General features: G+C 39.5%; 1 protein-coding gene across 1 annotated transcript in view; it reads left to right on the forward strand.

The window, feature by feature from the left end:
• The window catches only part of LOC124789821 (alanine--glyoxylate aminotransferase-like), a 69,057-nt gene extending 56,686 nt beyond the window's left edge, over positions 1–12,371 (forward strand). The window contains exons 5-7 of the mRNA XM_047257305.1: positions 4,462–4,557; positions 4,839–5,087; positions 12,099–12,371. Of these exons, the coding sequence (XP_047113261.1) occupies positions 4,462–4,557; positions 4,839–5,087; positions 12,099–12,252 (499 nt within the window). The 3' untranslated portion in view covers positions 12,253–12,371. The remainder of the gene's footprint in view (positions 1–4,461; positions 4,558–4,838; positions 5,088–12,098) is intronic.
• The last annotated feature ends 11,006 nt before the right edge of the window (positions 12,372–23,377 follow it).

The raw sequence follows: 23,377 nt of genomic DNA on the forward strand, positions 1-23,377 counted from the left end.
CCCATATAGTCATCTAGTCATCCACCATTTCTTATTCCCACCATGTCAGTGGTGTTTACTACTCTGTAAGTACCAGGGTCATCTTTTAAAGCAGCAGCATCAAATGCCAACTTTGGTGCAATCACTGTACAGCTTTCTACAAGTACTTCACAATCTGTGTCATTTGGATCTGCCCCTTGAACACCACCTTCTCTAAAATACGCAGATGAGAATTCTTCTTCATTCCTTCAACCCTTCTTCTAATCTCCCATTCCATTGTCCTACCCCATATTCTCCTACTTATGATACTTTACCTTCCCCCTGCTCTTTTTTTCTCAGTGCTTCTTATAGAAGTCCTCTGCTCCCCTGTCTCTCTTCATTGGCACTTACAATCTGCATTTCCACAGAAGAAAAGTTTTTTGTAACACCCTCCCATTCTTGTTTCTATCTCCCCACCTGAGGCACCTTCTATTAATTCATTCACATGTGTCTACATCAGAAAAATCTTTCCCAATCAACTCTTGACTTTTTCCTCCTTCTCTCTACATCATGCCCCTTATATTTTCCCACCATCAATTCAAAGCCAAGATTACTATTCCTCCTAGTCAGACTGCAGTGTTTGAAGAAAACAATGGTCAGTGTGTGGACTACCATTGGCCATTATTTCCTCTATTGTCTGTACCTGATGCTTGTAGGTAGCACTTTACAACAGAGGCTCTCTAGTTTATATGACTTGCTTCTCTTTCGTAATGTATTACTTCAGTTGCTCCACAACTCTGAAGATTCTGCATCTATTATTCTCGAATCAGAAACATACAAATTTACAGTTGCCATACACATCAATAAATATATACACACAAATTGTATTTATATTACATGTGCCCAGTACTTTGCACGCGGGACTGCTACGGTCGCAGGTTCGAATCCGGCCTCGGGCATGGGTGTGTGTGATGTCCTTAGGGTAGTTAGGTGTAAGTAGTTCTAAGTTCTAGGGGACTTATGACCTAAGATGTTGAGTCCCATAGTGCTCAGAGCCATTTGAACCATTTGAAGTACTTTGCAACCTCCAAGGTGCTTGGAGTGGCTTGCAGGAGATCAATCTTCGTGCAGGATGTAGGGCACAAAAGGCACTGGAGCATGTGGCTTGTGGTTTGTTCTTGTCCACAATCACAGGACGTATCTTCTGTTATGAAGCCCCATCTCTTCAGGTTGTCTCTGGATCGTCCAACTCCTGATCGTAACCTGTTTAAAGATTTCCACACCAGCCAGCTCTCGTTGTGTCCAGGTGGTAGTTCTTCAGCTTCTGGTGTCCGCAAGTGAGGCGTCGACTTCTTCCATAACTCCAGCCTTGCCTTCTCTGGTGAAATGGTGAGCTTCTCGGATGTTCTCAGGAAGCTCTTTCGCGATCTCAGCCATTGCTGTGGTGGATTATGTCCATGCAGTGGATGGGCACTGTCCTGTTCCACTTTCAGTCTCTCCTTGTTGGCAGCCACTGTTCTGCATATCCATGGTGGCGCTATTCAATCCAGGCAGTAGAGCTTATCAGTTGGGGTAGGTTTTAAGCAACCTGTGATCAACCTGCAGGTTTCGTTGAGAGCAATGTCTATTTGTCTGGCATGAGATGTCCTGTACCAGACTGGAGAAGCATATTCAGCAGTAGAAAAGCACAGTGCCATTGCAGAACTGCAAATAGTTTGTGGATGTGTCCCCACTAGTTTGCGAATTAGGTTTTTTCGAGTGGAGATTTTCATTTTGGTGTTCTTGCAGTGAGTTTTGAATGTCAGAGTTCTGTCAAGAGTGACTCACAAGTATTTAGGTGCATGCTGATGCTGGAGTTGGATGCCTGACCATGCAATATGTAGCTCACGATTAGCTTCCCTGTTCCTTAAATGAAAGGCACACACTTGTGTCTTCGAAGGGTTTGGTCTGAGTTGGTGCCGATAGTAGTAGCTTGACAGTGTTCTAAGTGCTGTTGTCAGGTTTCTTTCCACTCTTTCAAAGCATGAGCTCTGTGTAGCAAGGGCTAGTTCATCTGCATATAAGAATCTCTTTACCAGTTTTACTCTCCTTAATAGCCTTGTTTAATTCAGATATCTCGAATGGGAGAGTCAGATCCCTCGTTTGTTCTTGTGCCTGGGGTCAATGGCTGGTCGTTGGTATAGATGTTGAAAAGAAGTGGAGCCAAAACGCTTCCCTGAGGTAGACCATTTTTCTGCGCTCTCCAGTGACTGCATCGTCCTTGAAATTCAACAAAAAACCTGCGGTTTTGGAGGAGGGTGCTGAGTAGTCTAACGAGGTGGGCGTTATTGATCATATTGTATAGTTTTGCATGGAGTAACCGATGATGGACAGTATCGTACACTGCTGTGAGATCCACGAAGACCACGCCCGTTACTTGACGGGTTTCAAAACCATCCTCTATAAACTGAGTGAGATTCAGAAGTTGCCCTGTGCAGCTTCTGTTTGGTCAAAATCCTGCTTGTTCAGGTATGAGAAGAGGGTCTATTACTGGTAGAATTCTATTCAGAATCATACGTTCGAACAGTTTATAAAGGTGACTCAAAAGGCTAAATGGTCTGAAATTCTTTGGATGATTTGCTTCCTTTCCAGGTTTCAGAAGAGCTATCACCCTGCTCTTTTGCCAGATCTTTGGTATTTGGCACTGGTTCATGCAGTTGTTGAAAAGCTGCAGGATCCACTTTCTTGTTTCTGGGCCAAAATTCTTGATTTGCTCCATACGGATGTCATCTAGACCGGATGCTTTACCAGTTTTACTCTCCTTAATAGCCTTGTTTAATTCAGATATCTCGAATGGGAGAGTCAGATCCCTCGTTTGTTCTTGGGCCTCTTGCTGTACTTTCGGAACTTTGATTCAATGGCTTCCTTTCCCATTCATGAGCAGTTGGTGTGCTATCTGATCTGCAGTAATGTTGCAGTGTGCTGTGGATCTGGTTGGGTCATTATTGAGGCGTCTCAGTAATCTCCATGCTTTATGACTGTTTCTGATGAGATCAAGTTCTTCCATAGTTTTAACCCAAGAATTCCTTTTGGATTCTTTCAGAGATGCAATAAGTTTATTCCCAGCCGATGGCGTTGTCTCGCCGAATGGATCTTCTTCGAATAGTACCTTATACTCTATAAATTGAGCACTGAGTTCTGAAGTTAGACCAGGAATGTATGATGTTCGACAACCCCAAGGAATTGCAATTCTGGAGCACCTCTTTACAGCCCTCACAAAAGTATCATACGAGTCAGGTGAAGGTTCAATATTGAGAACTGCAGCGTCCAGCGTTTCTGTAAACTTCGGCCAGTTGGCTTTCCTGAAGTTAAATCTCCTTCTGAACGGAACTGTCTGTGGTCTAAGTGCTGCGTAAATTTCGCACATGATCGGTCTGTGATGTGTATTTGGAATAGGGTTGCAGACAGTTTTTATGCACTGTTGTGATATGTTCTCACTGCAAAATATCAGATCGGGGTTGTATCCACGTTTCCATCTGCCACTGTTGAAAGATGCAGGTTGCTTAGGGTCATGTATAAGGCTCAGATGATTGCCTTCTGCCCATTCTTGTAATGCTGTACCATTCTCATCATCATGCTCATATCCCCACGTGGTGCTGTGACAGTTGAAGTCACCAGTCACTATTTGTGTGTGTTGACTGTAAAAGATATCAGGTAGATTGATTTTGAGATCAGCATCCAGTGGTTTGTATACGGATGTGACTGTACAGCCTTTGATTTCCAAAGTTAAGATTTCAATATCATTTGCTTCAGTAAAGGCTGATGATATTATCTATATTTCTGGTTGGACAAATATAGCACTTCCATATTTTGGGTGGGGTCTTTCCGTAGCCAGTCGCATTCCATTTATTTTTGGTCTGCGCATTTCACAGCTTCTGTGGGTCTCCTGTAAGCAGCTCTTGTAACAGTTGTTCTTTTGGTGATGATATACCTTCTATATTCATCAATATGATGGTCAACTGTGGTCCTGAAAAGGACCAAGATGATGTTTCTGGTGTGAAAGGATCAGCCGCCAGAGAAACCTGACGCCCAGGGTATGCCTGATTGCAAGTCTTATCTTGGTCAGAAATCATTGCAATCTTTGTGGAGGCTCCTTTCATGTACCTCATTCTGCATCTTGATGGGTTCTACAAAATGTGATGAATGAGTGATTTAATGTTTGAAACAGAAGCAGACTAGATCTTTCTAGTACCTACCAGCTGCTTCGTACCTCTTATGTCAACTCATTAGACATTGGACTTATATTCATATAACTTATTTCACACTGGATTTTCCATTTATATATATTACCATATTTAGATATCAAGCTGCTTAATTTTGTTCCAAAGAATGTACTGTAAGCAACTATTAATTTTATTATTTTCCCAATATACTCTGGGATCATTTGAGTGTTATGTAACATTTAATTATTAACATCACAAAATTTATTTTGTTATTTTATGTTTATAATATTCTTCTTTGTAGAGCTAAAATAAGAGGAAGGAGGACACCAGTAAAAGTTTTCTACTTTGATATGACTTTGCTGGGAGACTACTGGGGCTGTTTTGGAAATCCAAGAATGTGAGTGTAATGGTATTTAAGACTGTATTCTTATTACTTAGTGTCTTCCATATGACTTCAAGAATAAGTTCTGATATATAAGTTTACTTTCATTGTGAACTAAGGAATATCATCCAGATGAATCACTGGAAAGGCAGATAAGCAGTGTCATATTTTAATGTAGTTGAATTATAAATCATAATTTTAAACAATCTGCCTGATCTCTAAGAAGAATGTTTAATGAAACATTCTTTATTTTAAATTATATTTCTGAAGCCTGTAATTTTTTTGTTTCATGACAGTTACCACCACACAGTGCCAGTAACTTTATTATACGGTCTGCGTGAAGGTCTGGCACAACTAGCAGAGGAAGGTTTACAGAAATGCTGGGAAAGGCATAAGAATTGCAGTATTCAGCTTCATGAAGGAATCACAAAACTTGGCCTTGACTTCTTTGTTAAAGACCCAACAAGTAGACTCCCTACAGTAACTGCTATTTCTCTGCCTCCTCACATTGATGGACGAGCTGTATCAAGATATGCTATGGAAAGGTGAGTGTAGTATGATGAAAAAGTAACAGTACTGAAAATTACTGTTACGAGCAGTAATTAAAGTGATGTTAACTGTAATTCAGACTCTTGGAAAGAGGATCATGTAATAATAGTAGGGGATAAAGGCAACCATCAATTATATGACTCAGTTTGACATTGGGCACATCACTGAGAATACTCCTCTCATTTGGGTGAAGAAAATGTCACTCTGATATGCCCATGATGAAGCACATAGTTTATATGATAGCTGAACAGACTAGACAGTAAATAGTTTAAATTTTTTTAGTAAAATTCATCTGGGTGTGTGATCACACCGTGTGTGATAAAACTACCAATATTTCTGCTTCTACTGCAGGCAGTCTTACTAAGTCACAAAAACGAACTTTGGCCACAAAAGCCCAAGCTCGTATAGTTTAGTTCTTAACACCTTCAGTATCCCTGCCCTGGCAGGCGTGGTAGTTCAGGGAATGACAGGTGGCCAACGCCATGACCAGTGTGTTCTGTCGGTGCCGTGTAGCCTGTGTTTCGGTTACTGTGCAGGTCAGATTTACCTCATTCCATGACCGGGCATTCTGCAGTGAACATTGATTGTGATTTGGCTGTTGGCTTATCTTTCTACCACTCTGGGGTGGAACTTGTGCAGGTAAGAGCAATTGTTTTCAATGTATCATTCTTTATCTATAACATAATCATTTTGAGCATAATTATACACAAATTTTATTTGTGTAGACATGTCTCAAAACAGGTGCGCATGTAAGAGGAAATTATTTCCTGTCATAATAAATTTGTAGTAAGTATAAATTAAAATGTGTTTTGAGATATGTCTACAACTATAAAATTTGTGTGTAATTACACTGAAAATAATTATTTTATAGATAAAGAGTGGAAAATTGAAAACAAATGCACTTGCATGCACATAATTCACCACAGAATGATAGGAAGATGAACCAACAACTAAATCATAACCTACAGTCACAGCAGAGTGCTTGAGCACAGAATGGCACAAATCAGACCTGCACAGTAAACAAAACATAGACTAGATGGCGCCAATAGCCTGAACGCACTAGCCATGGAATCAGCCATTTGTCGTGCCCGAGGCTACCATGCCTGGTGAGGTGGGTGCACCGAACATCTTAACCTTACAAAGGTCACAATATGCAACTCCAAAGAAGCAAAATTACCTGTTGGCACCAGGAATAGACATGAATTGGCACTCTCCAACATTGCAAAAACAAATTTTCAAACTACCTTCTTAGGCACTCCCACAAGTTATGTCACTATTATTGTTATTATTATTATTATTATTAGCACTTATTTTTATTTTATGACCTTCACTGGACCATTCTACTCAAATACACAAAGGCTTATACAAGGAGTTGTTGTTAATCAAAGGTTTGTACAAGTAGTTGTTGTTATTCAATAATACAATTCAGTTCAGTAACAAGTCAGTAAGACATTCAATAATACAGTGGTTGTGGAAGAAGTGTTGTAATTTATTATTACATAAAGGATTTTTTTGGTCTTATATCTGCCCAATATTTCCTCATTCTTTCATATGTTTTCTTTTTTAGCTGCTGGTAAACCTTTTGGGATGTGAGGTTATGGGCCAAGAAACTCTTCTGTCCTTGGACCACGACCACACATCCTGAAAAGTTTACCAGCAACTATGTCATCCAGTCGTGAAAGCCTTCATTTTCTTTTTTGTTTTTCTCTTTGTCTGATATCACTCTTCCATTAGTCATTTTATTGATCTTTGTTTGTAGTGTGTGATATCTGATTCTCTAGATTCAGTGACTGAAAATTCCTTTTAGCTGCATGACTAGTAGTAGTGTATTGCAAACAGGCCCCTGTTTCTATAAATTTAAGTAAATTTTTAAAACAAGAATACCAATGTAATCAAGTAATGTTAAGCTATGAATGGATAGTAAATAGCATCTATTTAATGTAATTGTGGAAGCAGGAATTCTTTTTGAGTGCCTTTCCTTTAATTCATTAGGTTACATTCAGCCAGTGTAAAAATAAACAATATTAAGCAGTGTAGTTGTTGTTAATTAACTTGCTAAGAGTTGCATCTCTTTTTTAGTTCATATCTGACTGTAATAACATCTCTGAAAGTTGCTCTTCATGATGGGAGCTACAGAACACAATAATTGAATGAATCAGTGAACAGTGTATCGGCTGAACAATATGATAAAACCTGTATTAAGATAATTTTGGAACTCTTGAAGTAAAGGGATAAAAGGCAGATATGGGTGAGAGATGAGAACATTATTAGATGTCATGGATAATATAACAGGGAACATGAATAATCTGAGGATGAATAGCATGATACAAAGAGAAATCGTAATAGATGCCAAATAAAGAACAACGAGGGATAAAAAATCTTTTTAAAACATTCCATTCACATTAAGACTCCATGCATAATCTGTGATTGTGGGATACCGTAAATAAGAATGTACAATTTTGAATTCAGCCTTTGCACTAACAATAGATTGTAAAAGTTATTCAGTCTTTTATGTCATAGAAACTTAGCATTTGTGATATGGGGAGCTAATGAGGTAAATAATCGTTAAATTATTTTTCAGATAGCTTCTTTCAAAACTATTTATCCTAATTGATTTCAACTGGTTTAAAATGTTTGTACCCAAGCACATAACCCAGTTCTGGAGACAAAAGAACATAATTGACAGTTTATGCAAAAACTGTCATTGCCTTGTCTTGTGCTGTAGTTATTAAAATTCTCTTTAAAAATATTGGTTGCTTTTATAGAATTAATTAAAAAATAAATATGTTTTAGACTATCAAATATAAAAATAAAATATTACTGTTTGAAGAATTCATTCATTGCCAATTTTTACTGCTGTTATATCCAGACATAGATAACTTTACTGTAATATGTAGCTTTGTTCAAATGCAGGGCAGTGTGTTTCCATAGTATATTCAAATTATTTTTTGCCATTTATTGTGATTATGAAAAATATTCATTCCTGTGGAGGAGGCAGGGCTTTTCTGCCACATTTGATTTCATTTTTTGGATGAATAGTTTATTTAATTAACAATACATAAAAGTGAACATATGTAATTATAGACAAAAAGATACAAAATACATGATTAAGTTTTATCAGTATGTTCAAGAGCTGTTCAGTGGAAGATACTTGGTGTATTGCAGAGGGATGAATCCTATTAGCACAGTTAAAATATCGTTTATTCTGTCATGAAAATAATACGTCTCTGTGAGAAACAGACAATCTCCGATGAAAACTGTTGAGACAGGGGTAACACAGGGATCAGTTCTTGGGCCATTCTTTCCCATAAGTGCAATCACTGGTTTACCACATAATGTTCCCGGTTATCTGATCTGCTCTGCAGATGACACAATGATAATTGCAAACCATTAAGACACATCAGTATTAAAACAGATGTCTCTGGAACAACTAGTTTCCTTTTTTCCTATATCTGCATTGGGTTGACATGTTAATTATTAGATTTGGCAATGTTAGTGGTAGAAGGTGGGTGGTTGGCTGCCCTTCCTGTCACCATAACTCCTCCCCCATCCTCCCAAAATCTTCCTCTCTCATCCCCCCCCCCCTCTCCCTTTTCTCCGGGTCAGAATTTGTGTACCTTAATCCCAACTGTCTGTGTCTAGTGTTATTCCATGTGAAGATGTGAAGTGTGTGAAGTGTGTGAGCATTTTGTAACTGAGTTGTGACACGGGTACCAGCCAGGTGTAGACTTAGTCGGGTGTGAGAAACCAGCCAAAAGGCACATCCAGAATGGCCAGTACACCTGTCCTTGTAGTCAGTCCATCAGGTGTATTTAATATGGGGCTGACATGGCTCTCCAAATCCTGAAAGCAGCATGCTAATGCATACAGCTATCCAAAAGGGGCACCAGTATTGCTAGATGCTGTGGTGAAATGGTTCTCAGCCAACAGACTACTTTGTAACCCAGATAAGACCCATTGTCTTCTGCTACATCTACATAACAAAACAAAAAAAGTTGGTTAAACTTATGATGTCATATTGATTCCAATTTCATCTGGGAACAACACATCCATCATATTTGCAAAAGAATATCAAAATTAACATGTGGCTAAGATGCCATGAGACCTTGTACTGGTCATCCGCATGACAGTAAAACTTCAGATGAATAAGTTGTGTATTAGCAATGCATTTGATTGTGGCCACTGTGGATGACAAATATTGGTTACTCCAGCTCTGAGCTTACACAAGTACTGAGCTTTGCATGAGTTAGGGAAGTGCCCTTAGTACCTTTATTTTGAAAGAAACAACTACTGACAGAGACATCATTCACGGGCAGCAGTGCTCAAACATTGTGGATTGTTAGAGCAGATAGGTGAGGCTCCTAGCACATTATTCACCAGTTCACTGCTGGACACCATCCCCACCACAACCATCACCACCACCACCAACAACAACAATGATAAGGGAGCATCCAGGAGTGACTGCTCGACATATTATGTACTTTCGCTCATCAGAACTCACAAGGCACAGATATTATTATGGGCACAGGAACACCACCACTTGATTCTTGAAGAATGGCAAAAGTTTGCTATTGGCATGCTGATGGAAAAGTATAAGTACATCAAATATAGTAAGACAAAAATGGACAAAGCAAAATCCAGGATGGAACATAACAATACAATGAAAAGGATAGCTGCTACTCACCATATAGCGGAGATGCTCAATCGCAGAAAGGCACAGTGCTAAGACTGTCGGAACGTTAACTTCCAACCAACAAGGCTTTTGTCAAAAATAGACCACACACACACACACACACACACACACACACACACACACACACACACACACAAATGCAACTCACACACACTTATGACCACAGTCTCTGGCCACTGGAGCTAGACTGCGAGTAGCTGCGCATTATGGGAGAGGCAACCGAGTGGGGGTAAGGAGGAGGGGGGGAAGGGGGAGGGATAGCAGGGCAGGGGTGGGGGGGGGCAGTAACGTGCTGCTGAGAGCATGCAGGGATGAGGTGGAGAATAGGGCTGCTAGGTGCAGTTGGGAGGTTAGATGGAGGGTGTGGGAGAGAGGAGGGGTAGCAGAAAAGGAGAAAAGTAAAAAGACTGGGTGTGTTGGTGGAATAGAGGGCTGTTTAGTGCTGGAATGGGAACAGGGAAGGGGCTAGATGGGTAAGGACAATGACTTATGAATGTTGAGACCAGGAGGGTTATGGGAACATAGGCCGGCCGGGATGTCCGAGCGGTTCTAGGTGCTACAGTCTGGATCCGCGCGACTACTACGGTCGCAGGTTCAAATCCTGCCTCAGGCCATTTGAACCATTTTTTTGGGAATGTAGAATATACTGCACGGAGAGTTCCCATCTGCACAGTTTAGAAAAGATGGTGATGGAGGGAAGGACTCAGATGGCACAGGCTGTGAAGCGGTCATTGAAATGAACATTGTGTTGGACGACGAGCTCAGCAACAGGGTGGTCCAGCTGCTTCAGTCCTGGGTGGTACTGAGTCATGAGGGAAATGCACCTCTGTGGCCAGACAGTGGGACTTTCTGAGATGTTGAGTGACTGGAAAGATAAGGCATGGGAGATCTGTTTTTGTACATTGTTGGGAGGGTAATTATGATCTGTTAAGGCCTCAGTGAGACCATCGGTATATTTCAAGAGGGTCCAGTCTCACTACAGATGTGATGCCCTGTATAAAAGGGACTTCTTGGTGTGGAACGAGTGGCAGCTGTCAAAGTGGAAGTAGTGCTAGTGGTTGATAGGTTTGATTTGGACAGAGGTACTGATGTAGCCATCTTTGAGTTGGAGGTCAACATCAAGGAAGGTGGCTTTATGGGTTCAGTAGGACCAGGTGAAGTGATTGGGTACCGAAAGTCAGCACATTATGTACTTTGCATTCTGCCTTGCAAGGCAAATGGGGCTTGTTGGCTAAAAGCTAACATTCCGACAGCCTTTTTGTTGTGCCTTTCTGTGACTCAGCATCCCCGTCATGTGGTGAATAGCAACTATCCTTTTCAAGAACTGTAAGACAGAATACATCCCACCCTCTTGCAAGCAGTGCATCATTCAGGAATGTATGCAGGTATTCCCATCTGAGGGTTGTTCATACAGGATGAAATGCGGCATGTGGTACATATGCCATCACCTCAGTGGCAAACAATGCAGGAAAAAAGTTCTATGTTCTGGCCATGATGGTCATTCAGGACCAAGTGACTGCCTTATCATCTGATCAATTTCCTCAAGCTGCAGCTGGACAGCTGATCATGATGGCTTATCGATTCTTCTGGAGTCTGTGTTACAGTGCGTTGCCTCTGTCATTAGGGCAGAAGGGGATGTATAAGCTCCTGCCATTATATTGAAAGAATAGTCATCTTGATGAAGTCACATTGCCATTAACTAAAAATGTATTTGAAGTATCAAACAAATCATAAAATAGAACAAGACAGTTTCATCTGCTTATGTATTACATAGTGAGAATGTTAACAACACCAGCAAATATTCCAATTTTTTGCAGATCATTTATTTTCTTTGATAAATTTACAAGATAGTATAAACTAGAAATTAATTAACACATAAATCCTTTATTGCTACAGAGAATATGTTTACAATGAGTAAAATTAGACTTAAACGTTTGGTGGATAAAAGCTGATAATCAATACTTACTCAAGTATCTATGTGCATAGAGGTCAAATTAATTGTTCAGATCTTTTATGCTGCCAGAGGCATTCTATATTTATAAACAAGTGTAACTTAAAAGCAGATTATTTGGCCAATATATATTCTGAGGAGAAACAACTACCATTATTCCAAATGCATCCATGAAAAAAAGGGTCAGCATTCCAAGAACTGAAAATCCCAGGCTTCTGATTCATGTAAGAAAAAGAGGATTACAAGGGACCCACATAGTATAAAGAGTATGTAACAACCTTCTGTAACAATATTCTTAATGGAAGGTTATTAATTAAAATACTTAAAAAAACAAAGTTGTTTATTGTGTTTATTTTTTTGCAGGTATGGTCTGGAAATAGCAGGTGGACTAGGTCCAACAGTTGGAAAGATCATGAGAATTGGTCTAATGGGATACAATGCAACTCCAGAAAATGTCTCTCTCACATTGGCTGTTCTCAAGGAAGCTCTTGCTCATGCTACTGCTTCACGTCTTTAACTGATAACTCCATTACTTACTATTTTACTATTATTATGATTGTTAGTGTTACTTTGCATGACTGGTTTAGTTACCATCACAATTGTAATGATCATAATAAAGCTCTTTGTTATGGTGGATGTACTGTTTGTTAATCATGAATATGTAATAGATCTAATATTTCCAAAATCTCTGCCCATGACAATTATTGAGTGCACTTATTTCATATTTTTTTAAAAATGTGCTGCCTAATCTCAGAGTTAAACTACTTATCCTTTACAACCAGGTTCACTATTTTTTACTTACCTGTGTGGTAACTTGTGAATTCTCGATCGTAACTGAATCCTGACGAATCTAGCTTCTGTAACTGAACATCTTATTTTGGAGTAAAGCACCTTCCATTTATGATTGTATTTTACTGTAATGCAAAGATATGAACATTAAAAATAAAAAAAAAGATTTACTATTTGGAAATACTAACATCAACTGAATGAAAATATAATTCATGCTGAGCTGCTATTACCTGTTTGCACATTGATAGGTTAAAACTGGTTTTGTTTGTCCTAAGACTCTCTCTCTGTGTCTCAGTAGGAGGAGAATTCAGTCCAGATAAGTTCTAACAGGTAATTCCAATCCTTCATAGATCTCTCTACAGTCAATGCATGATTTACAATTTGTGTGTTGGTTTTCTCTATGGTGTAATCAGAATCTTTGGATTCACAATATGCCATGCAAATTTTTCAAGATTTATTCTGTAATGTGGTGAGTTATCATAGGCATATGACTCAACAGAAGACCTGTATAGCAAAGAAGTAATTTTTTTTAAATCTGTATATAGAACTTCACATTTATACATGTGTACACCAATCATCAACTTCCTTCTGTTTCAGGATTATTAAAATTATATTCTGCACAGAAAAGAGAAAACAAGATATCTGAGAAAGACTTTAATGTACATGACAAGTTGAAATATTCTACCTTTGAAATGAATGTGTATGTTTTGTGCCACAAGTTAAAGGTAGCATTGTTACCTGTTCATTCTTTGTCTCCCATACATCCCATGTAGAATGAGAACCTTCAGAGATCTGGGTTGATTATGCACTAGATAGAAAAACAGATCATGATGGGAGAGACCCTCCATGGAATACAGTCTTTCTAAAAAGAAACAAAGGAATGATGTGTACAGTGCAGTAGGCATAAAACAAAGCAAATGAATATAGACAGAGATGCTGACTGAAATATAGTTGACTGTCAAAATGCCTATATATGATAGATTCAAAGACCTCTCACAAAACCCAAAGAGATCCTGGTCATGTCCTGGTCATATGTAAAGACTATCAGTGGCAGCAAAGGTGGTGTCAAGATACTCAAGGACGATAAAACAAAATTGATGGTAGCAAAGCAAAATCAGTAATGTTGAACACCATTTTCATATGTTCCTTTACAAATCCAAGAACACTGTCTCAGTTTAATTCGTGTAATACTGCAAAGATCAAACAAATTCCATACAAAGTTTAGAGTGGAGTTAGCACCCCTTGTAGCAGTTATATCCCATAGATTTCTCAAACAAAAAACTGTACCCAGTGGTAGGAAGAAGGAATATCTCATGACTGTCTCCAAGGAAATTAGTAGAAGTGATCTACAAAACTACCATCCAGCAGCATTGAGATCCATATGCTGTAGAAGTACACACTGCCATATACATTTGTTTATGTCTTTGGAGCATTCTGTAAATGGTATTGGACAAGATTACACAAAGTCTGAAAAATTATAAGTTTCAAAAATACACAACTACACGCATATTTCAGTAAAATGATGATTTATTCAAAAATAGCCTCTAAAATAGAAATATCTAAAAAAAAGAAACATTGATTTACACATGTAATTACCAAAGATTAAAATCACTTTATGTTTTCTAAATTTTTTTTAGATATTTGCACAGTTGCATATGAAACATTACATTAAGTTTTCGCTTCAAGGTATTTTTTAATACTGTACAGACAAGTTTTAATCAAGTGACATTTTAGTTTGCTTTTGAAAGCATACATGGTTTCTGTTATATTTATGTAGTTTGGCAAACTGTTGTGTAGAAGGTGGTGGGTTCTCACAGTATAGGCAATACAATAGTGAATTATTACCAACTACGGTTGCGTTTTGTACACACCATTTTTTCCCACTTAGTACAGTAAATAGCATCTGTTCAATACAGAAGTACAGAGCATACTGACTATGGCTCCAGAAGAGAGCATATACATTGTCTGTCAGCAATATTATTGTTCAGAGTCCCCACAGAGCCCTTCTCATGGAGTGCAGAGCATGTGTGGAGATGGTGGCATGGTGACGAATGACTGCTGCTGCTTATGTGAGTTTGTAATCCTTGAAGTGTCATGGGAGGTGTTGTGGTCAGCTGAACACTAAGGTGGAAGGTAGCACTTCACCATCCACCATTAGTGGCTATTGCATAGGTGAAGCTGGTTGTCCACATTCCGTTGACATTGGTAGTGGTGACAGAAGTGGTGTGGATTCGGTGGAGGGATCTTCCAGGGTACTGCTAGCTTCAAACTGTTGATGGCCCCACTTTCAGTTTGCTGTTGACCTCGATTTGAGAGGTTTTGCTGCTGTGGCTGATGACTTGGTGTGAGCTGTTGTAGGGGGATGTGAGTGCAGGTCGGACCAAGTCGTCACGCAACATGATGAGCTGTGTCGTGGTCAGTGCCTTGTATATGAAGGTAGGTAGTGCTGTCTGGGGCCACGGCAATGGCATAACGGTGCACTGAATTCTTCTCTGTACTACTTTTAATACTTTTGGTAATGGTTATGGGTCATCAACCATGGGTGATGTGAAAAGGTCCGCCAGTAATTGCAGTGTCTCTCCATATAGCAATTCGGAAAGCGAAGCCTGTTGGTCCTCATCTGCAATGGTGCATACCCCTAGCAAGATCCAAGAGAGCACTTCTGCCCATTCACTGCCATGACATATGGGCTGTGCTTTCATTGTTCTGTGCCACCTCTTGACAAGAACATTGCTCTGTGGATGGTATGATGTCTTACACCAGCAGTTGTACACCAGTAGTCGATGCCACACATGTTGCATAATGCTTCAAACAGTGAGGCCTCAAATTGTTATTCTTGATCCATCATTATCATGAGTGGGAAGCTGAACTGTGTGATCCATGCAAGCACAAATGCCATAGCTGTGGCTTTTACCATCATGTTGGTCATTGGTTTTGCCTCAACCCATTGTGTCACACAATTAATCTTGGAGAGGATGTATTTTTGTCCTGACAATTCCATTGAAGGACCAACAAGGTCCAAATGAATGTGACAAAATTGTCCCTGAAACTGTGAAGTGGCATAGTGGCAGTTGTGTGTGATGGCTGACTTTGCCTTGTTGACAGGCAGTGCTTGCACATGTCCATACTTTGAAGTTTCTTTTAATGTTTAACTATACAAAGCAATCAGTGACAAGACACATTGTGGGCCATATTCCTAGATGGGAGAGATGGTGCAACGACCAAAAAATGGCTGCACAAATGGAGACTGGAACCAGTGGCCATTGTTTTCCAAGCAAAGTATCACAGAGTAGAGCTGCACACGTCTCTGGTAGCTGACATTGTACTACCTTCAAACTGGTCGCCAGGTCAGAAGCAAGCGCTGTAATTGATGGATCTGATGTCTGTTCCCATGCAATTTGGAGATAGTCCAGTTGCAGTGATATGGTATTGAGCCATGGGAGGTAGTCCAACACAATGTTATCCACTCCTTGTAACTAGCAGACATCCATAGTAAATTGAGAAATATTGTACAAGTATCTAAACTGACTTGCAGTAACTCATGTCGACAGATGTTGAATTGCATCCATGGCCAGTTTTTGGTGTGTATAAATCACAACCACTTGACCGCTAATATCTTCATTAAAATAGTGAACAGCTTTGTAGACTGCTAAAAGTTCCCTGTCAAATGCAGAATACTGTGGTTGGGCTTTAGAGAACTCTTTGGAGAAGAACCAGAGCAGTTGCACTTGCTTGTCAATGATTTGATGGAGTACCGCTCCTATTGTTTCCTCGCTGGTATCAGTAGTGATTGTAAGAGGCACTCCCAGCAACAGATGGGCTAAAGCCACTGCTGAAACCAAACTGTTGATTAAACGTGCGAAAGCCTGTTGGATGTCTTTGGTCCATGTGAACTGGTGGTGTCTGTGAGTGTTTGATCCTTTTAATGCATCAGTGAGGGGGGTGTGGTTTAACATAGGTGTTTACTAGAAGACAGCTCCTGAGAAACTCTTTCTATTCTTAGGTCTGAGGGACAAAGCCCTATTTAAACACATGGGAAACACTGAATTCCTATTGGCTAGTATGTGAAGCAGCCAATCAGATCATCTTGAGCACTTCTATATCCACGGTATGTCTATTGTCAGCCAATCAGATTACCATAAGTAGTTTGGACTAGAAATCTCATAATTCTGAAACTAAATAAAATTGAATGAAAACAAAATATGATTCATTTCCACAAAACAAATTAGCAATACATTTAATACTCCACATCCCTTCTGGCTGTGTTTTACAAAATCAAGCTCACTCGGACATAAATCACAAATTCCCTATTGCACAACTTTCTCATGCATACGTGTACATAGTTTTAATACAATATCACCTTCTCACTTTAAGTACATACACACACACACAACCAAAACATGATGAAATAATAATTTTACAATGTATTTTTAATTACGTCAGAAATCTGTGGTAATGAAACTAAAAAAACTTCCAGAAAATTAGATTGTGTGAACCTATCCTCTTGGTTGTAGTTTTAATTGATACTATAGATGAATATGTTACAGTCACTAACTCTGTTTCACAACACCAGCACAGTTTTGATGTGTTTTAGGTAAAATTTTATATCTCCAAAGTACTGAAGTAATTGATTTGAAATTTTAGTTGTATGGTTGTGTTATTTATAGAATTTGGTACACTAAGTATGAAAAAGATCGATCAATATTTAATAGTACTTCTTCAGATTCATAGAGAGTATGTGTAACAATTGCACAGCTGGACCATTAAACATCAGCCGTGCAAGCATGAGAACTAAAATCTACTCTCCTCCCGGCTCCTTGCAAGCTACACTTTCAATGCTAGATGACAACTTGAAATAATTTTGCTCTGTTACACAGCCCTTATGAACGGAAAATTACTGTCAACTACATTTGAGGTTCATGTAACAGAAAAATTATTGCTACAATGTAATTTTAACCAAACAATTACCCACTGATTCTTTACAAAATTTTGAATGCCAAAAAGGTTATTGAAAAATGAAAATGTTAACTTGTTATACTAAGACATTGATTTTGTATGGCTTGAACTTGATAGCAATACATCAAAATTATTTACAAAAATAGTTACAAAATATGTTTGCTACTAAACTCAATTTTTTTATTCTTTTCAACAAAACAAATGTCCATTTGTCAAAAATTAATATACTTGAAATTTCTATAAAGACCTTTCAATTTATGACTTTACTTTCCCATTTTCATTGTAAGATTTTTTTGCAATGAAAAAAACCTACTAAATTAATTCACTGAATCCATCATTGTATAAAAGACACTTTGGTGGATGTCCTTCATTAAAATATACATCCGCTATGTGTAATCTACACTATGTAGAGATTCCACCTGCCTTGAGATGACTGGGTGTTTGTGTTGTCCTCATCATTTCCTCATCATTCATGAAAGTGGCGAGATTGGGCTGAGAAAAGGTTGGGAATTTGTAAGGACGCTGATAAATGCGCAGTTGAGCGCCCCACAAACCAAACATCATCACCATCATCATCATTACTACGTAGAGATACCATGGAGGGCGTCTCTTATCTAAGTGTACTTTTCCACAGACTTCTTACAAAAAGCGCTATTGTTGGTGTCCTTGTCCTATTCGACAATGGTATGAGAGTGGGAACCATTTCCTATCTTTAACCTGTTTTTTCTTTTTTCCTTTTTTTCCTTCCCCCTGCCCCCCCTCCCTGCTGTGGTGAACATCTATAAAAATAATATATTTTCAGCACCTACTTTTCGATGAAACAGCATTGGAACTTTTTTTCACATTTACTGTTATACCAATTCCACACCTGGGTGCTTTACAAACAACGTCCACTAATGTGTCAGGTGCAAGTAAGTCTCACATCAGATTTCCATAATGGGTGTATCTGCAAAATACAGTACATCTAAGCCAAACAATTATTACTTTGCTTCCTGCAAAGAAGAATGTTATACCGGTTTTGTCCAAATATGCACACTATTTGTTTGTCACAATTGGTACATTTATAAAGACAATTTTCTAGATTTACTTGACTTTACATATCCAGTAATAATATTATTCCACTAAAGTATTATTCAACATAAATTCTTTTCCAAAAAAAATTGTTTTCGGGAAAAGGTGTACCAATCTTTACTAACCAAAAGTAAATGGTACTCTAACTGTTCCTCTCCTTACCCATCTCAAATTCCAAACCAGCAATCATTAAAAGGCAGTTCAGACTCAAATTCACTTAAGCAAGGTACTGCTGAAAAACAGCTCTCTTTACTATGCAAGTTCTCTGCTTCATATCATAAATCTTTCCAGCTTTGCTCTCAAATATTAGTAGACACATTTCTCAACTTTAGAAAATCTTCACATATTAAGGCTAAGACCTCCTGTTACATAAGCTTTACATAATGTATACAAATACACAATGAACGAAAACTTACTGAAAACATTTATAATAACTGCCTGAGTTTGCAGTTGTCATAAAAGACACAACCTGTTCACATTCAAGTCTGTATGAAATATCTTGGTTTTATGCGTTGGCAATTATAACAGTTCTGTTCTGAAGCTTTTACATAAACATATAGAAGCACATTTCATCACATTTACATTTCACGTTACCTTATTCTATAAAAATTTCACATATTCTCCTAACTCAATCCTCATCCATTACTTAATAAGTGAGTACTGTTTTGTGTACTGAAATTTTTCAAAATTGTTTTGTCAGTAACTCTTATCTCCTACAAAACACTATGCGCACTAAATACATCAGATAGTGATGAATGAACAGATGATAGCAAAAGTTCTGAATGAAGAAGAGGTAGGTTGACAATATGAAATGAAAATGAAATAATGCTGCCAACAACTAGGGATGCCTTATATTTGTCAAACACCTCATCACAAAGAAACCTCATCCCCTGAGGCCAATTATTTACTACTGTCCCCATCATCTTTCTGCATATACTTTTCCTTCCTTCCTCCATATTCACTGTGCACCATGATATCATCTCTTTCCTGCAGGAACGTATAGGTACATCGCATGTGCTTTCTTCATGCAAATGGCACTGTTAAACACTTTCCATTTATGCTAATGACAGCCTTGTTATTCCCAGAACTGTCCTTCCCTTTGTGTTTTTGCAAAAAGTCTGCCCCAACAAACTTTTCGACACTTAATCAAAAATTATCAGGAAATTCTGGTACAGTTGCTCACCCTGAATCTTTACAGGTAACATGACCTCATGAGCTAATGCTTTCTTACTTTTCCCTATGGCCCTTACAATGTTTATTCTGGAGACTGCCATAATAACTATTTCTTTCTGATTGGGAATAACATCTACAAAAATTTTTGTCGCTGCAAATACATCTGAACCACTCTCAAGTAAGCAAGGAACTTTTTCATAAAAAACTGCAGCCTCTGTTATCGGTTGCCCTGATGATTCTTCAAAAGATTCAGGACCTGGTTCTTCCAATAAATCCAACACTACGCCCCATCTGTTGAATCCTATACCTCATGCAGAAGTAACACACATATTTAGGGGATCTTCTTCCTCTTTAATTGTGACAGCTTTAATTAACGTCTTCTAGTGACAAATGAAAACATTTATCCAAAATTTGTCCATCTCTAACACTCTCAAATTCTGCAACACTTCCATCTATGTTGTCAGAATTTTCAAAATAACCGAAGCTTCATCTACTTCTGTAGCTGCATCACTATCCGATGAGCTTCCTTCCACTCTACTTATACCTTCATTGTCATCTGAAACTGCTCCATCACTATTGGACAGAATCTCTTCTATTCTACGTAAATCTTCATATGCTGGTATATCTTCCTCCTCTGCTACACTTTCCCCATGTACTGTGATTTCTTCCATGTTCCCTACAGGACCCTTTTTAGTATTGCAGTGCTCAGTTAGACTAAAATCCTGCTTCACAATCTCATCAGATAACTCCTGTGCTTTCCTAACCTAGTTCCTAGATCCATGATTTTCATCTAATCTTTCACAAATTTCTGCCACATTTCTCTGAAAAATAAATATTCTCACTGGTATGTTTATAGTATCTGTACCACTAGTGTGTTGTTGTGTGTTGGTTGCTGGCTTACAAAGGGTTTTGCTAGCAGATTTAACCTATGTTTTGGCAGTCTGCAAACAAAAACACTATTAGTTTTCCTCATCACCTACTCTGCTATTAGCCATAGTGTAGCATTCATTTGGCTGTCTGGAATGCTGTTCTGCTCTCTCAGCTAATTGCTGACTTTAATAACTGTCTTTCCTGTTCCTGTCATAATTTCTATATCCAATAAAATCTCCTCATCCTCTGGACCTTTTTCTGTGATTGTTAGATCTCTGCACACCTATTCTGTTTACTTGCACTTCATTTTTCCTAGTAGGAACCTTATAATCTCTATTATTATTTTCCTCTTCTTTGAAAAGATTCTCTACCCTTTTCAAGGAACCAATGGCCTTGCCAATGTCTCTCAAAGAAAGCCTGTTTGAGGCTTTCCATGTTGTCATACTTGTCTGCAGCTAAATTTTTCCAAACACAAGCTTCTCCTTAATATTAGATACCACAAAACCTATTTTCTGTTTGTCAATCCAACGACCTAGACAATATATCCTCAAAATCATTCCAGAACCCTTTGGGATGCACTCTCTTATAGGAATCAAGTCTTAAAAACTGTCTGTGGTTAACATTTCAGATGATTCTGCAAAACTACACTCCTGGAAATGGAAAAAAGAACACATTGACACCGGTGTGTCAGACCCACCATACTTGCTCCGGACACTGCGAGAGGGCTGTACAAGCAATGATCACACGCACGGCACAGCGGACACACCAGGAACCGCGGTGTTGGCCGTCGAATGGCGCTAGCTGCGCAGCATTTGTGCACCGCCGCCGTCAGTGTCAGCCAGTTTGCCGTGGCATACGGAGCTCCATCGCAGTCTTTAACACTGGTAGCATGCCGCGACAGTGTGGACGTGAACCGTATGTGCAGTTGACGGACTTTGAGCGAGGGCGTATAGTGGGCATGCGGGAGGCCGGGTGGACGTACCGCCGAATTGCTCAACACGTGGGGCGTGAGGTCTCCACAGTACATCGATGTTGTCGCCAGTGGTCGGCGGAAGGTGCACGTGCCCGTCGACCTGGGACCGGACCGCAGCGACGCACGGATGCACGCCAAAACCGTAGGATCCTACGCAGTGCCGTAGGGGACCGCACCGCCACTTCCCAGCAAATTAGGGACACTGTTGCTCCTGGGGTATCGGCGAGGACCATTCGCAACCGTCTCCATGAAGCTGGGCTACGGTCCCGCACACCGTTAGGCCGTCTTCCGCTCACGCCCCAACATCGTGCAGCCCGCCTCCAGTGGTGTCGCGACAGGCGCGAATGGAGGGACGAATGGAGACGTGTCGTCTTCAGCGATGACAGTCGCTTCTGCCTTGGTGCCAATGATGGTCGTATGCGTGTTTGGCGCTGTGCAGGTGAGCGCCACAATCAGGACTGCATACGACCGAGGCACACAGGGCCAACACCCGGCATCATGGTGTGGGGAGCGATCTCCTACACTGGCCGTACACCACTGGTGATCGTCGAGGGGACACTGAATAGTGCACGGCACATCCAAACCGTCATCGAACCCATCGTTCTACCATTCCTAGACCGGCAAGGGAACTTGCTGTTCCAACAGGACAATGCACGTCCGCATGTATCCCATGCCACCCAACGTGCTCTAGAAGGTGTAAGTCAACTACCCTGGCCAGCAAGATCTCCGGATCTGTCCCCCATTGAGCATGTTTGGGACTGGATGAAGCGTCGTCTCACGCGGTCTGCACGTCCAGCACGAACGATGGTCCAACTGCGGCGCCAGGTGGAAATGGCATGGCAAGCCGTTCCACAGGACTACATCCAGCATCTCTACGATCGTCTCCATGGGAGAATAGCAGCCTGCATTGCTGCGAAAGGTGGATATACACTGTACTAGTGCCGACATTGTGCATGCTCTGTTGCCTGTGTCTATGTGCCTGTGGTTCTGTCAGTGTGATCATGTGATGTATCTGACCCCAGGAATGTGTCAATAAAGTTTCCCCTTCCTGGGACAATGAATTCACGGTGTTCTTATTTCAATTTCCAGGAGTGTATTTATTATTACATGACCACTATTGTTAGTAATTTTCTGTTCTACATTTGTTAGTCTAATGTCATGCTCTTGTAGGTTACCATTTACTGCTGTAGTAAATTCTGACAAGTTAGTTTCTAAATCAGTTATTCTTGCATAGAAGTGCTCTCCAAGCAGTTTACATTTGTCACTTAGCTCCTTAATTTTATCATCCATAATTTTATGATCCTCATGACAGTGTTTTTCAACATCATCTGTTTAGGCCTGTAATTTATTTCAAGTCAGCACTTAACTATTCAGCTAGATGTTTACTACCGTCAGCAAATTGCTTAATTTGGGTAGTTAGCTCACCTTTTACTCTGACAATAGCCTTCTTACATTCTTGTTTCATATTGAAGATTCTCTTTCATGCAATATCTAATTTTTTACAGGATCACTTAAGACTGAAATTCTGTGATCCATTTCCCCATTGAATTTCCTCTTTAAAATTTTTCAATTTATTATCAAACTCTTCTGACCTTTTTATAAACCCCTGATTAATTTAAGATATTAATCCACTTATTTTACTTTCTACATCAGACCTAGTTCATTTATTTTTGTAGTCAAATTACTTATATCCGTACCTAGTCCGCTTATTTTACTTTCCACATCAAAGCCAAGTCCATTTATTTTTGTATTCATTCCATTCATTATACTGCTAATACCCCCCATCTGTTTCATAATGTTTTGGAACATG

Source organism: Schistocerca piceifrons, chromosome 3 (genome assembly GCF_021461385.2).
Source record: "Schistocerca piceifrons isolate TAMUIC-IGC-003096 chromosome 3, iqSchPice1.1, whole genome shotgun sequence".
Classification (NCBI taxonomy): domain Eukaryota; kingdom Metazoa; phylum Arthropoda; class Insecta; order Orthoptera; family Acrididae; genus Schistocerca; species Schistocerca piceifrons.